The following is a 15945-nucleotide window of genomic DNA, read 5'->3' on the forward strand; positions in this document are numbered from 1 at the left end:
CGACAGAATATGCTTCTGCTATCAAAATTAGGTCTACTTTTCTAAATTAATATAGAAGTTTGCAAGTTCTTATTTACAAAACATCATTGGCTATGTCCGAACCTAAATTTTATGTTAAAAATTGCGGTACTGTCAGATTTTAGCATAAACAGAAAATTGCAGCAGCGCATGAATCTAGATGAGATGCACTACTTTCCAACCCCGCTTAGGATCATTGCTATCACATTGCGCACCAGGCAAAATCGGTGTGGTGGCTGATACTCTTTTATGCGATCTGACACACACCTTGAAAACGGGTAGTGGGGTCTGATAAACCGGTTTATACTGGACCCGTAGGTGCCGAGTCTGGTAGTTGGGAAGGCCTGAAAATAACACACTAACAAATGGAGTCCACCTTTAATTTAACATTTCTTTGTATTGGTAAATGTTACAAAATCAATCTACATGTCTTTCCTTTGAACATTAAACATCTTTAAAAGTATCATCCTCAGATGTATTTTACAAATCACAGGTAATGAAATACAAGTATATCTCATTTGCCACACCTGTAAGTATCATAATATGTGCCTTGATCTAAGACATCCTCTGCACATGCCATACAAACAAACCGGCAGCTTGGCCAATTAACTTGGTCAATTAACTCGCCCATTATGCTGTTAACAATGCAAAGACACCATAAAGAATGGGCCCAGCCAGGGCGTAATAAACAAGGGGTCTGGGCTTTTCATGCATAGGACTAGATTTGGTCCGGGCCTTTGACATATATATAGCCATGCTAGATCTTCACTGACCCGGGGCAACATGTAAAACGGTTTCTTGGAAAACTGTAGATCTAAACTACCGTCTTCGGTGGCGTCGCTGTGATTGGTCAGTTTGTTGAGAAGCTATCACTCAGTGCTGTGTATAAATTCACACGCAGCTTCCTTTGCCGTGTTGGGCAAGGAAAGGAGTGGCTTTAATCTCTTTTTTTTTTTCGTATTTTGAGGATATTCGCAGATAATTCGAGTGTCAAACGGACCGGTAAAGAGGTAGGTTAAACTTGGGTTTGAGGACTACTGTTTCCAGGAGGCTTCCTGCTCAAATATATTTCTTATAAGGTGTATCCATCAAAGATTTTCATGGACACAAATAATAAGTGTATGCCAGGGACCACTCCCAATTAAATGGTTTTTATGTGACACGCTTGAAATATTGATTATTAATTTTTATAAAAATTAAACTTCGAAACCACGAACAAATGCAAAAACAGTCATTCATTACCATGTGGTCAGCAAAATAAAAAAAGTTATTTGGAGGAATCTCCGATAAAAATATGTCTAAGTGCCTGTAAAAACAAAGTTTGAAAAGAGACATATGGTTGTAAATTTCTAAATGAAATTTAAAAAAACGACCGTTAGCAAATTAAACGCAGTTCCTTCTTATAACATGAAATCGCGTTTCATTTCAGTTTCCAAGTACAATGAAGGTTGCTGCAGCTCTTTGGGTAATATGAATATTTTGTCTTTTTTTGCTCGTCATAAATCTGCACAACACTTTGGTCAGCATCTGGGAAACAGACGTGGTTTATGGCAGCTATTATTAATTAAATGTAGGATCTATACGCTGTGTTAATTAACTTGCAAATATATTAAAATAATTGCTTAATATTTAGTATGGCCATCACACGTTGGCATCAGGTCATTTTTTAAATATTGGTTAAACTATTATTTTATTATTTTAGTGTCTCCAAGTTTATTTGGCTGTCTTTATTCTTGACACGACCAACTCATCTGGTAAGTCTCTCTCTCTCTCTCTCTCTCTCTCTCTCATACGTCTATCCTAAAACTAAAAAATCATGCTTGGAATTTTCATAACGCACTGACAGTCAGTGGCTCATTCGGGAAATTAAGAATCTGTTCAAGTTATATGATCCCCCTTAGGTTCTCCTCTCCACTCCATACACTTCTCTAGATGCGCAAATGAAGACTGTGCAGTGCTACGTTTTACCGATTTAAATAGGACGTCCTATTCCTTCTTGATCTTCATATCAAATTCTCACTGACAATAATCTTTTTGGGAACCAATTTTCTCGACATGAGTGAGACGTGAAGAAAGTTTGACATAAATGAAGCATTCGGTCTAAATTTCAGAGCATCTCATCTCTAGCTCTTCTTCAGAGTGGACAGAAAATGTTTAAATCAATAGAAAAAAAAGCAATTATTTCTATTAAATCTACTTCAGCCACCTATCGCTGCGGAGTGAGCCCAAATGAAGTGATAATAGTCGTAGTAAACGACGCTAATTACGCGAACACGTACATCGCGGATTATAAAGATGACTCCAACTGTCAACCAAAGTTTATTGGCTCACAATCAAACTGGACTCATGCGACATTCACACTGGCAGAAAACTCCTGTGGAATGACATCATCGGTAAAGTGTTTCTCTTCTAGCAAAATCTAAGGGTGGATTCAGAATATAATATCCGAGTATCAACAGGTCCAAGGCTAAAATATGGCCTACCTTACTTGAAAGGAAGACCACTTAATCCTGCAATGGTTTTTCCGACTCTCACACGCCTCCCCACGCATTTGGTCGATTGGAACCGAGATTTAATTATTGTGCCCCTGCAGGGACGACGCGTGGGAAGGCGTGTGAGAGGTGGAATGACCATTAGAGGATTAAGTGCTCTTCCTTTCATGTAATGTCTGCCATATTTGAGTCTTGGAACAGTTGATACTCGGATCTTCTATTCTAAATGACCCCTTAGCCCGCATTCAAAACAGAAGTTGATCTGCGGACTAAAATATCTGTGGATCCAATATGGCCGAATGAAATAAAGCGGCAAGCTTTCAAGTGGGTCGGCCATATTATATTGGTGATGTGTTAGTCCGCGGGTCAACTTATCATGAATGCCCCCTTACTTTAGCTGCTGCTTGTAGAAGTAATTGTTGTAACTTTATGTAGCAATGTTACTCCAAACTTTCGACGGTATTTATCGCAAATCATATTGCTGTGACAAGGTTACGTTGACATAAGAGCAGGTTATACACAAAGAACGGGTGCTGTACAAGTCGTGGAGAATTTTTGAGTTAGCGGTGGCTCTGTGTTGCCTGTAAAAGTGCGTGTTACAACTTGTTTCATTTACAAATGAAGTAGAGGTTATATCGTTTCTATAATTGTAGCTATGAGTACAATACTACATTTTTTCCTTTTTGTTAAAGTAAAAAAAGACTGGTACATAATGCAAAATTCATTTCAGGGCGGACGCGACCTATGGACCGTTTTAGCGACAGAGAATTCCCGCATAGAACAACACACTGATGTTGAATTCGCCACGACTCCGGGCTGCGACTTCACTGGAGACGAGACAGTTTTTGTGGAAATAACTTCTGTTCGCGTGCAGAACATGTACGTACATATTGTTTTTTTCTTTTTGAAGATTAATGTTATAATTGTGAATGCAAAATATTACGATTCATTTTCTTTTCAACATTCAAATTTTTATTAGGCAACTGCAAATATTTAGTTACAAACCCCAAAAGATGAATTTGAAATATAGAAAAAAGGGGCCAATTATACTACAATTATGGTGGACGCAATGCTTTTAAATGATCCTTTTTCTCATGTGGTTTGAGAAATGCCTTCATAATAAGTGTGAATATCTAGCGACCGATCAGATAACCGTTAGCAATGAACTGACCATGATGTATTAGTAAATGGTTTTGGGATTTGGGCTTTGCCGAGATCTTCAAGTTTTTAGGGCTTAAAAGGCAACATACTGGTATTAAACACCTCCAAAGTCAACTATTGCATAACATTATGACAGAAGTTTTAGTCCAACAGAACACGCATTTCTAAATAAATTGTTATTAGCTAAAAGCTTGGATTTGCCAAGATGGTCTGATAGTTTGGCAGATTGATACCGACGAGAATTCTGTATAATTTAAGTAAGATGTAATTTTAACATCTTATGAACTCGTCTCCATGAGGCTAAAATACAGTTAAACCATATTTACCATGATTCCATGCTTGAGCAGCGGCTGATATATCGCATATTACTTCGTATTTAGATTTGTTTGTTTTTAATTGTGAAAGTTATAAAATCTTAGCTGTTTATCTTAAGTGCTTATCTGCAATGACCATGAATGCATATGTTTGGACATAGATAAATGTGGGTCACCAGTATAATTCATCAGAATTATTTGCAAGCCAAGAATATGCGGTATAACTCTTCATTAGGCCTACATCAATATGCAATTGCGTGCCTTGCTAAGGCAAATATTGAAAAATTGTTGCATAGTCATGATGTTTATTTATGGGGAATATTATGTCCTTTACAATAGCTATATTTGAGAATTTATTGTATTTTGTTTTTGTTTTTTATCGCATCAATTTGAAAACATTTTTTCTCTTTTATTTGCCAGAACGTTTTCACAAAGTGCTGCAAACCTTGCCGCGGAAACCGTTACCATGGTGATGAATCGAAATAGCGATGGCGCTGAGATCACAAGCTGTTACTTAGGCGAAAATGTTACGCTCTCGATGACTCTAGGAAAATCGAAAAGTAATTAATTGGTTCATTCACAATGAAATAGTTTTTATTGGGGATCACGATCTCCGTTTTTACAGAAAAATAAGTCAAAAGTAGCCCTCCACTTTAAAGCCTAAAATTTGTGTGGTAGACATTGGATTAAAATAAGAAATTGGGTCTGTAATCACCATAGAAGTGCTGGTCGACAGTTGACTTATTTAAATTGATCACTACAAAATTCTAGTGTGGAAGTGGTAAATATATTTCGGTCTTAAAGTAAATACGAAATTTGGTGCATATGTATGAGAAAAAAAGATGTTTCATTCTCTTTAATTGGAGATTTTTTGAGAATAGTAGACCGTTGAAAGAAAGATATTTCAAAATGCATTCTTATTTCTGAATATACAGATTGATTCATGAAGTGTTAGTTCTTATAAAAGTATCTCGTCTTTCTTTAATTAGCTGCAAAGGGTATAAAAGTGTTTGGATGTTATGCAAAACCTACGAAAAGTTCAAATGAAACGTTTGCTCTTCTGGGTGATAACGGGTAAGTACATTTCTTTGAAGTTTAATATGAAACAAAGCAATCCTAATGTTTTTCTGAGCTACTGTTACATCAATTAAAAGGTTTTTTAATTAAGTTACTCGACTTGCCTGCACATAACATTTAATGCTGTTTTTTGTAAGTCATTACTATTCAAGTTTTTTTTTCATTCTGGGAAGGGGTCACGTGGGTATTGAGTTTGTTGTCTCCGAACCCACAGTACACATTAATGTATGATTGGATCACTTACAGATACTTATAGGACTGATATCGATAACATTTTTTTTTCACATCAGGTGCCCCGAAGACAATCAATTCATTTCTGATCCATTCTCTGGCCAGGGGAATTATATTACATCTGGTGCATTCAATTGTTTCAAATTCCCAGAGTCGACCACCTTGTATTTCACCTGTGAGATAGGGTTTTGCACCACGAATGATGATTTAAGGTGTATATCGGTAAATATTTTATATACCTTTACGTGTATGTGTAGAAACCTTCGTTTATTCGAGAACTACTGGGTTTAAAGCTATAGTTGTCCCATAAAGTTTTGCTTTGGTCAAATAAATTTCTTAATTTGTCAATCCCTACACGAATAACCCTCAGCTTGAGAGACTCGTGCAGACTCGATTTTATTCCTTTCGACTGCCTTGTTCATTTTGATACATGATTTGGTACACCGTTCGAAGTAGACGATAAAATATCGGCTGCAATGATCGTCTGCGAAAATTTGAAGCTCGGGGTGAGAGAAATTGGAGATAAACGACAAACCTAAGAAAACATTATGCTGGGCTGTTAAAAGCTGTTGCCTATAAATGATCAAGAGAATGATATTTATAGTTCAAAATACATCGTGATCCATCTTCACGGTTAGTCGCTTAGATGAATGCGTATACCTGTAGGTCTTTATGGGCTACTGTAAATAAACTTTCTATTGGATAATAAAGACTTTATTCATGTATTTGGACCTGATGATTCACACTTCCTTTAATGGTTATTGTCTTTCGCGTTATTGAGAGATACAGATGACTTTTATTGATTGTTTAAGACTGTTTTAACAACATTTGATTTATTTCACAGGGTCCTACCTGTGCTTTTGCCGCACAAGCTGTTGCCGTAAAATCTGTTGTCGACAGAAATAAAAGACGGGTGACTGGTGAAGAGCAAAAATCACCAAAGACGCCTCGCGTTGACGTCATCAACTCCCCGTACCAGCCGGAGACAGAGGAGCACTACCCGATAAGTTTAGAAGTTTCAGTCATCACATTACCGGAGGAAAACCCGTTTAGCAATAACAAAGGTAACTATTATATGAATAAAAGACACTGGCGTTCAAATTTCGAAAAAAAAAATCAAATTGATTTTTTGAAAAAAAAACTACCGTCTTAAAAAGTTAATCTAAAACTTTTTTAGAAATATTGGAAGGTAGAACTTCGCTTCATTCGTAGTAATAACCTTATTCAAGATATCTAGTAAAATAAAGATATATATTTAATTTAAATGGTAAAATAATTTAAAATAAGCGGCGTATTTTTGTCCACGACAAATATAACTTTGTCATTTTATATATGCACTTTCGTTTCAGAAAAAATGGAGATGCCAAAAGCCACGAAATCAATAATTTTCACAGTGACGACTATTGCCCTGGCGTGTCTGTTTCTGGCTGCGGTCGCAGCTGTTATCATCGTACCTCTCCGAATGTTAAAATTGCGCCGTCAACTGAGAAACTCCACTCAGCTGCATCATGACGCCAGTTTCAACACTCCTGTTCACATTCCAGTCACTATTCTCAGACCTTAATAAGATTATATCGCAATTTGTAATGTAATCCAAATGTTTGAGTCACAAAAAAAGATATGTCTATATAAAATAAAGGAATGGCAGGTAAAATATTAAAACGTGTTCTTGTTAACATTGACTTTCACAGGATTAGATCGGGACCAAGGCGATTTTGAGTCGTGATGCACACAACTATCTATTTAAGTGCTGGCGACATTCTCTCAAGTCGACTGAATGTTAATATTTCTGTGACTGTGACAAGTCACGGTCTGTATAGTGTTGAGTGCACTGCGGCACAACCCCCTCCCCACAAAATAAATAAATAAACTAAAAGGTCTAGATAGCGAATTTCTAAAACTGCGCACTGCACGTATTTCAAACTAATTTACACGCCCCTTACATACTTTTGTAGTAACTCCTCCTCCCTCCAAAAATAATGACAAGCAAAAAAGAGACTAAAAAGAGTGATTGTAAAATCCCTGTTACAGTGTTAAAGTAAACCTTACCTCTTTTACTATGATTGTAGGGACAGAAATATAAGCTTTTAAACCTACACGATGTATTCAGCTTAATTTGACGTACTGTACTGTACTGAGAATGTACTCTAAGCGAAGAAGTGTTTTGCCCAAGCCGGTGTGACGAAACTGAGGGTCCGTGTAACAGAAAATCCATTCTCCCTTTCTTTATGGAAGTTGGGGTTAGCCTGACTTAAAAATATAAAATTCAAAATCTAAAGCTTTGTGCACGATTATTAATAAAAAATAAAAGCACAGATTCAAAGTCAACTATCTTCAAATTTCTGCCAAATCTACTTACATTATTTATCACCATAACGTACGATTAAGAATTTAGAAAAAATATAAGAATTTTAAGCATTTAAACGAGAAAAACACTCAAAGAAAACAGATCTCTATAGCAAGGCAGCTCAGTTCTCTCTTTTTTCTATTATTATTATTAGTAGTAGTAGTAATCATTTACTAATTACTTGATAAATCAATAAACTCAATTTTCAATATTGTTAATAATTTATTTATCCACTAATTGATAAGTTAAATTCTGAAAATTATTAATTTAATAAACAATTCAAATTAATAAACTAATCTAATGATTATTACATCTAGCAAATTTCTCTCTCAGGTTCCCTCCACAGCTTTTTGCATAATCTTGCTAACAGACAAAGAGATTTGATTAATTAACTTTAACTGCAAATCTACTCGTTTGTTACTTGATTTTCTCTCGATAGTTTGTGAAAAAAATTAGGAAAATCCTTCCTACCCACCTGAATACTTCCCCAAGGGAAATCTATTCATCGTCTATTAGCGGATTAGATGGTAAGCTTTGAAGTGGGTCGCCATATTTGATCCTCGGACTAGTTAGATCGCATTCACAACGATTTGAGCCAGGCTTTACAAATCCTGAGACTAAATATGGCGAACGGAGCCGAGATTTAATGACTGTACCCCGCAGGGACGACGTGTGGGGGGAGGCGTGTGAGAAGCGGAGAGACTATTAAAAGATTAGGCGGTTTTCCTTTCATGTACGTCCGCCATATTTAGTCTCAGGATTTGTAAAGCCTGGCTCAAATCGTTGTGAATGCGGTCGGAGTCCTATTCTGAATGGGGCCAATGACATACACGGTACTCGGGCAGTCTGCTATCCGAGCCAATTTTCACAAACTTCAGTCTACGGTTGCATTTAGATGGGATTTTCACGGCAAAAGGCAAATATCCCGCACACACGAATTACTGTTTGACCCTCCTTACACTTGGGTTTGATGTTTTGTACATTTAAGTACAGTGAATCATTCATATTTCGCTATCTGCCTTGGGTTTGATATTTTGTATAACTAATTTCCTTGAATCATTCCTATCCACTTGCCTTTCTTAAGGAAATATTGCCACCAGACACTTTTATTTTAGAGTTTTTTATTTGCTTCTTATATCTGAATCTGAAGTATAAAATATCAAAAACTCCGCCAGTATATTATGAAATATGCTTCTGCGTTTCGGACTACGCAGCTGGAACTAACAAATGGAGTCCACCTTTAATTTAACATTTCTTTGGTAAATGTTACTAAATCAATCTATATGTCATTTCTTTAAACATTAGACATCTTTAAAAGTATCATCCTCAGATGTATTTTACAAATCACAGGTAATGAAATACAAGTATATCACATTTGCCACACCTGTAAGTATCATAATATGTGCCTTGATCTAAGACATCCTCTGCACATGCCATACAAACAAACCGGCAGCTTAGCCAATTAACTTGGTCAATTAACTCGCCCATGATGCTGTTAACAATGCAAAGACACCATAAAGAATGGGCCCAGCCAGGGTGTAATAAACATGGGGTCTGGGCTTTTTATGCATAGGACTAGATTTGGTCCGGGCCTTTGACATACTGTATATATAGCCATGCTGGAGCTTCACTGACCCGGGGCAACATGTAAAACGGTTTCTTGGAAAACTGTAGATCTAAACTACCGTCTTCGGTGGCGTCGCTGTGATTGGTCAGTTTGTTGAGAAGCTATCACTCAGTGCTGTGTATAAATTCACACGCAGCTTCCTGTGCCGTGTTGGGCAAGGAAAGGAGTGGCTTTAATCTCTTTTTTTTTTGTATTTTGAGGATATTCGCAGATAATTCGAGTGTCAGACGGACCGGTAAAGAGGTAGGTTAAACTTGGTTTGAGGACTACTGTTGCCAGGAGGCTTCCTGCTCAAATATATTTCTTATAAGATGTATCCATCAAAGATTTTCATGGACACAAATAATAAGTGTATGCCAGGAACCACTCCCAATTAAATGGTTTTATGTGACACGCTTGAAATAGTGATTATTATTTTTTATAAAAATTAAACTTCGAAACCACGAACAAAGGCAAAAACAGTCATTCATTACCATGTGACCAGCAAAATAAAAAAGTTATTTGGAGGAATCTCCGATAAAAATATGTCTAAGTGCCTGTAAAAACAAAGTTTGAAAAGAGACATATGGTTGTAAATTTCTAAATGAAATTAAAAAAAAAAAAAAAAACGCCCGTTAGCAAATTAAACGCAGTTCCTTCCTAATAACATGAAATCGCGTTTCATTTCAGTTTCCAAGTACAATGAAGGTTGCTGCAGCTCTTTGGGTAATATGAATATTTTGTCTTTTTTTGCTCGTCATAAATCTGCACAACACTTTGGTCAGCATCTGGGAAACAGACGTGGTTTATGGCAGCTATTATTAATTAAATGTAGGATCTATACGCTGTGTTAATTAACTTACAAATATATTAAAATAATTGCTTAATATTTAGTATGGCTATCACACGTTGGCATCAGGTCATTTTTTAAACATTGGGTAAACTATTATTTTATTATTTTAGTGTCTCCAAGTTTATTTGGCTGTCTTTATTCTTGACACGACCAACTCATCTGGTAAGTCTCTCTCTCTCTCTCATACGTCTATCCTAAAACTAAAAAATCATGCTTGGAATTTTCATAACGCACTGACAGTCAGTGACTCATTCGGGAAATTAAGAATCTGTTCAAGTTATATGATCCCCCTTAGGTTCTCCTCTCCACTCCATACACTTCTCTAGATGCGCAAATGAAGACTGTGCAGTGCTACGTTTTACCGATTTAAATAGGACGTCCTATTCCTTCTTGATCTTCATATCAAATTCTCACTGACAATAATCTTTTTGGGAACCAATTTTCTCGACATGAGTGAGACGTGAAGAAAGTTTGACATAAATGAAGCATTCGGTCTAAATTTCAGAGCATCTCATCTCTAGCTCTTCTTCAGAGTGGACAGAAAATGTTTAAATCAATAGAAAAAAAGCAATTATTTCTATTAAATCTACTTCAGCCACCTATCGCTGCGGAGTGAGCCCAAATGAAGTGATAATAGTCGTAGTAAACGACGCTAATTACGCGAACACGTACATCGCGGATTATAAAGATGACCCCAACTGTCAACCAAAGTTTATTGGCTCACAATCAAACTGGACTCATGCGACATTCACACTGGCAGAAAACTCCTGTGGAATGACATCATCGGTAAAGTGTTTCTCTTCTAGCAAAATCTAAGGGTGGATTCAGAATATAATATCCGAGTATCAACAGGTCCAAGGCTAAAATATGGCCTACCTTACTTGAAAGGAAGACCACTGCAATGGTTTTTCCGACTCTCACACGCCTCCCCACGCATTTGGTCGATTGGAACCGAGATTTAATTATTGTGCCCCTGCAGGGACGACGCGTGGGAAGGCGTGTGAGAGGTGGAATGACCATAAGAGGATTAAGTGCTCTTCCTTTCATGTAATGTCTGCCATATTTGAGTCTTGGAACAGTTGATACTCGGATCTTCTATTCTAAATGACCCCTTAGCCCGCATTCAAAACAGAAGTTGATCTGCGGACTAAAATATCTGTGGATCCAATATGGCCGAATGAAATAAAGCGGCAAGCTTTCAAGTGGGTCGGCCATATTATATTGGTGATGTGTTAGTCCGCGGGTCAACTTATCATGAATGCCCCCTTACTTTAGCTGCTGCTTGTAGAAGTAATTGTTGTAACTTTATGTAGCAATGTTACTCCAAACTTTCGACGGTATTTATCGCAAATCATATTGCTGTGACAAGGTTACGTTGACATAAGAGCAGGTTATACACAAAGAACGGGTGCTGTACAAGTCTTGGAGAATTTTTGAGTTAGCGGTGGCTCTGTGTTGCCTGTAAAAGTGCGTGTTACAACTTGTTTCATTTACAAATGAAGTAGAGGTTATATCGTTTCTATAATTGTAGCTATGAGTACAATACTACATTTTTCCTTTTTGTTAAAGTAAAAAAAGACTGGTACATAATGCAAAATTCATTTCAGGGCGGACGCGACCTATGGACCGTTTTAGCGACAGAGAATTCCCGCATAGAACAACACACTGATGTTGAATTCGCCACGACTCCGGGCTGCGACTTCACTGGAGACGAGACAGTTTTTGTGGAAATAACTTCTGTTCGCGTGCAGAACATGTACGTACATATTGTTTTTTTCTTTTTGAAGATTAATGTTAAAATTGTGAATGCAAAATATTACGATTCATTTTCTTTTCAACATTCAAATTTTTATTAGGCAACTGCAAATATTTAGTTACAAACCCCAAAAGATGAATTTGAAATATAAAAAAAAGGGGCCAATTATACTACAATTATGGTGGACGCAATGCTTTTAAATGATCCTTTTTCTCATGTGGTTTGAGAAATGCCTTTATAATAAGTGTGAATATCTAGCGACCGATGATAACCGTTAGCAATGAACTGACCATGATGTATTAGTAAATGGTTTTGGGATTTGGGCTTTGCCGAGATCTTCAAGTTTTTAGGGCTTAAAAAGCAACATACTGGTATTAAACACCTCCAAAGTCAACTATTGCATAACATTATGACAGAAGTTTTAGTCCAACAGAACACGCATTTCTAAATAAATTATTAGCTAAAAGCTTGGATTTGCCAAGATGGTCTGATAGTTTGGCAGATTGATACCGACGAGAATTCTGTATAATTTAAGTAAGATGTAATTTTAACATCTTATGAACTCGTCTCCATGAGGCTAAAATACAGTTAAACCATATTTACCATGATTCCATGCTTGAGCAGCGGCTGATATATCGCATATTACTTCGTATTTAGATTTGTTTGTTTTTAATTGTGAAAGTTATAAAATCTTAGCTGTTTATCTTAAGTGCTTATCTGCAATGACCATGAATGCATATGTTTGGACATAGATAAATGTGGGTCACCAGTATAATTCATCAGAATTATTTGCAAGCCAAGAATATGCGGTATAACTCTTCATTAGGCCTACATCAATATGCAATTGCGTGCCTTGCTAAAGCAAATATTGAAAAATTGTTGCATAGTCATGATGTTTATTTATGGGAAATATTATGTCCTTTACAATAGCTATATTTGAGATTTTATTGTATTTTGTTTTTGTTTTTTATCGCATCAATTTGAAAACATTTTTTCTCTTTTATTTGCCAGAACGTTTTCACAAAGTGCTGCAAACCTTGTCGCGGAAACCGTTACCATGGTGATGAATCGAAATAGCGATGGCGCTGAGATCACAAGCTGTTACTTAGGCGAAAATGTTACGCTCTCGATGACTCTAGGAAAATCGAAAAGTAATTAATTGGTTCATTCGCAATGAAATAGTTTTTATTGGGGATCACGATCTCCGTTTTTACAGAAAAATAAGTCAAAAGTAGCCCTCCACTTTAAAGCCTAAAATCTGTGTGGTAGACATTGGATTAAAATAAGAAATTGGGTCTGTAATCACCATAGAAGTGCTGGTCGACAGTTGACTTATTTAAATTGATCACTACAAAATTCTAGTGTGGAAGTGGTAAATATATTTCGGTCTTAAAGTAAATACGAAATTTGGTGCATATGTATGAGAAAAAAAGATGTTTCATTCTCTTTAATTGGAGATTTTTTGAGAATAGTAGACCGTTGAAAGAAAGATATTTCAAAATGTATTCTTATTTCTGAATATACAGATTGATTCATGAAGTGTTAGTTCTTATAAAAGTATCTCGTCTTTCTTTAATTAGCTGCAAAGGGTATAAAAGTGTTTGGATGTTATGCAAAACCTACGAAAAGTTCAAATGAAACGTTTGCTCTTCTGGGTGATAACGGGTAAGTACATTTCTTTGAAGTTTAATATGAAACAAAGCAATCCTAATGTTTTTCTGAGCTACTGTTACATCAATTAAAAGGTTTTTTAATTAAGTTACTCGACTTGCCTGCACATAACATTTAATGCTGTTTTTTGTAAGTCATTACTATTCAAGTTTTTTTTTCATTCTGGGAAGGGGTCACGTGGGTATTGAGTTTGTTGTCTCCGAACCCACAGTACACATTAATGTATGATTGGATCACTTACAGATACTTATAGGACTGATATCGATAACATTTTTTTTTTCACACCAGGTGCCCCGAAGACAATCGGTTCATTTCTGATCCATTCCATGCCTATAGGGGTTATTTTACATCTGGTGGATTCCGTTGTTTCAAATTCCCAGAGTCGACCACCTTGTATTTCACCTGTGCGATAGGGTTTTGCAGCACGGATGATGATTCAAGGTGTATATCGGTAAATATTTTATATACCTTTACGTGTGTGTGTAGAAACCTTCACGTCTATTCAAAAACTAGTAGGTATTCAAGAACTCTAACTATTGGGTTTAATGCTATAGTTTCCCAAAATTTTTGCTATGGTCAAATAAATTTCTTAATTTGTCAATCCCTACACGAATAACCCTCACCTTGAGAGACTCGTGCAGACTCGATTTTATTCCTTTCGACTGCCTATTTGGACTTGATGATTAGCACTTTCTTTAATGGTTATTGTCTTTCGTGTTATTGAAAGATACAGATGACTATTATTGACTGTTTAAGACTGTTTTAACAACATTTGATCAATTTCACAGGGTCCTAGCAGGTGTTCTATTGACGGCAGAAATAAAAGATGGGTGACTGGCGAAGGGCAAAAATCGCCAAAGACGCCTCGCGTTGACGTCATCAACTCCCCGTACCAGCCGGAGACAGAGAACCACTACCCGATAAATTTAGAAGTTTCAGTCATCACATTACCGGAGGAAAACCCTTTTAGTAATAACAAAGGTAACTATTACACGAGTAAAATTTGAGTGGCGTTCAAATTACGAAAAAGAAAATCAAATTGATTTTTTGAAAAAAGAAAATACCGTTTTAAAAAGTTATTAAAAACTTTCCGAGAAATATCGGAAGGTCGAACTTCGCTTCATTCGTAGTAATAACCTTATTTAAGATATCTAGTTTAATAATGATATATATTTAGTTTTAGTTTTAATATCATTTAAAATAAGTGGCGTATTTTTGTCAAAAAGGCTCCTCACGACAAATGTAACTTAATCATTTTATATATGCACTTTCGTTTCAGAAAAAATGGAGGTGCCAAAAGCCATGAAATCAACAATTTTTACAGTGACGACTATTGCCCTGGCGTGTCTGTTTCTGGCTGCGGTCGCAACTGTTATCATCGTACCTCTCCGAATGTTAAAATTGCGCCGTCAACTGAGAAACTCCACTCAGCTGCATCCTGACGCCAGTTTCAACACTCCTGTTCACATTCCAGTCACTATTCTCAGACCTTAATAAGATTATACTGCAATTTGTAATGTAATCCATATATTTGAGTCACAAAAAAGATATATCTAAATAAATAAAGGAATGGCAGGTAAAATATTGAAACACGTTCTTGTTAACATTGACTTTCACGGGATTAGATCGGGACCAAGGTGATTTTGAGTCGTGATGCACACGAACTATCTATTAAAGTGCTGGCGACATTCTCTCAGTTCGACTGAATGTTAATATTTCTGTGACTGTGACAAGTCACGGTCTGTATAGTGTTGAGTGCACTGCGGCACAACCCCCTCCCCACAAAATAAATAAATAAATGAATAAAAAGGTGTAGATAGCAAATTTCTAAAACTGCGCACTGCACGTATTTCAAACTAATTTACACCGGTTGTTTGGACCTGAATGAAAATATTAAAAAAACGTGGTCTTTTTGGTACACGTGCCCACTAACGATGACAGAATAAAGTAAGACCGAAAGTTGGTACACACTTGTTTATAGCACAAAAAATTATTCTATTTTAAAGCAAACATAAGTAGCCCCTATTGAGCCATTGATGTGAAATGATCCGCCTTTGTTTTGAAAATGTACTTTAAGCGAAGAAGTGTTTTGCCCAAGCCGGTGTGACGAAACTGAGCAGGGTCCGTGTAACAGAGAATCCATTCTCCCTTTCTTTATGGAAGTTGGGGTTAGCCTGACTGAAAAATATAAAAATTTAAATCTAAAGCTTTGCACGATTATTAATAAAAAAAAAAAAATGATAATAAAAGCACCGATTCCAAGTCAACTATTCTTCGAATTTCTGCCATAATCTACTTACATTATACATCACCATATCTTACGATTAGGAATTTAAAAGAAAAATTAAAGAATTTAAAGTATTTAAACCAGAAAAACACTCAAAGAAAACAAATCTCTAGCAAGGCAGCTCAGTTCTTC

The 15945-nt window shown here is 36.3% G+C and overlaps 2 protein-coding genes across 2 annotated transcripts; both read left to right on the forward strand.

The window, feature by feature from the left end:
* The first annotated feature begins 911 nt into the window (after window positions 1–911).
* On the forward strand, window positions 912–6947 carry LOC106168702 (uncharacterized). The gene is made up of 10 exons (XM_087004953.1): window positions 912–1028; window positions 1448–1483; window positions 1721–1772; window positions 2221–2411; window positions 3241–3389; window positions 4406–4545; window positions 4975–5059; window positions 5353–5515; window positions 6138–6357; window positions 6643–6947. The coding sequence occupies exons 2-10, from the start codon at window positions 1460–1462 to the stop codon at window positions 6855–6857; spliced, it is 1239 nt and encodes a 412-aa protein (XP_086861079.1). The 5' UTR covers window positions 912–1028; window positions 1448–1459; the 3' UTR covers window positions 6858–6947.
* Window positions 6948–9357: 2410 nt separating this feature from the next.
* LOC106165968 (uncharacterized) lies at window positions 9358–15335 on the forward strand. Its single transcript, XM_087004956.1, has 10 exons — window positions 9358–9510; window positions 9937–9972; window positions 10210–10261; window positions 10695–10885; window positions 11707–11855; window positions 12867–13006; window positions 13436–13520; window positions 13815–13977; window positions 14315–14507; window positions 14806–15335. The coding sequence occupies exons 2-10, from the start codon at window positions 9949–9951 to the stop codon at window positions 15018–15020; spliced, it is 1212 nt and encodes a 403-aa protein (XP_086861082.1). The 5' UTR covers window positions 9358–9510; window positions 9937–9948; the 3' UTR covers window positions 15021–15335.
* Window positions 15336–15945: the final 610 nt, after the last annotated feature.

The sequence above is a fragment of the Lingula anatina genome, chromosome 2, assembly GCF_051362555.1.
Source record: "Lingula anatina isolate TDL-2025a chromosome 2, LinAna3.0, whole genome shotgun sequence".
NCBI classification, from domain to species: domain Eukaryota; kingdom Metazoa; phylum Brachiopoda; class Lingulata; order Lingulida; family Lingulidae; genus Lingula; species Lingula anatina.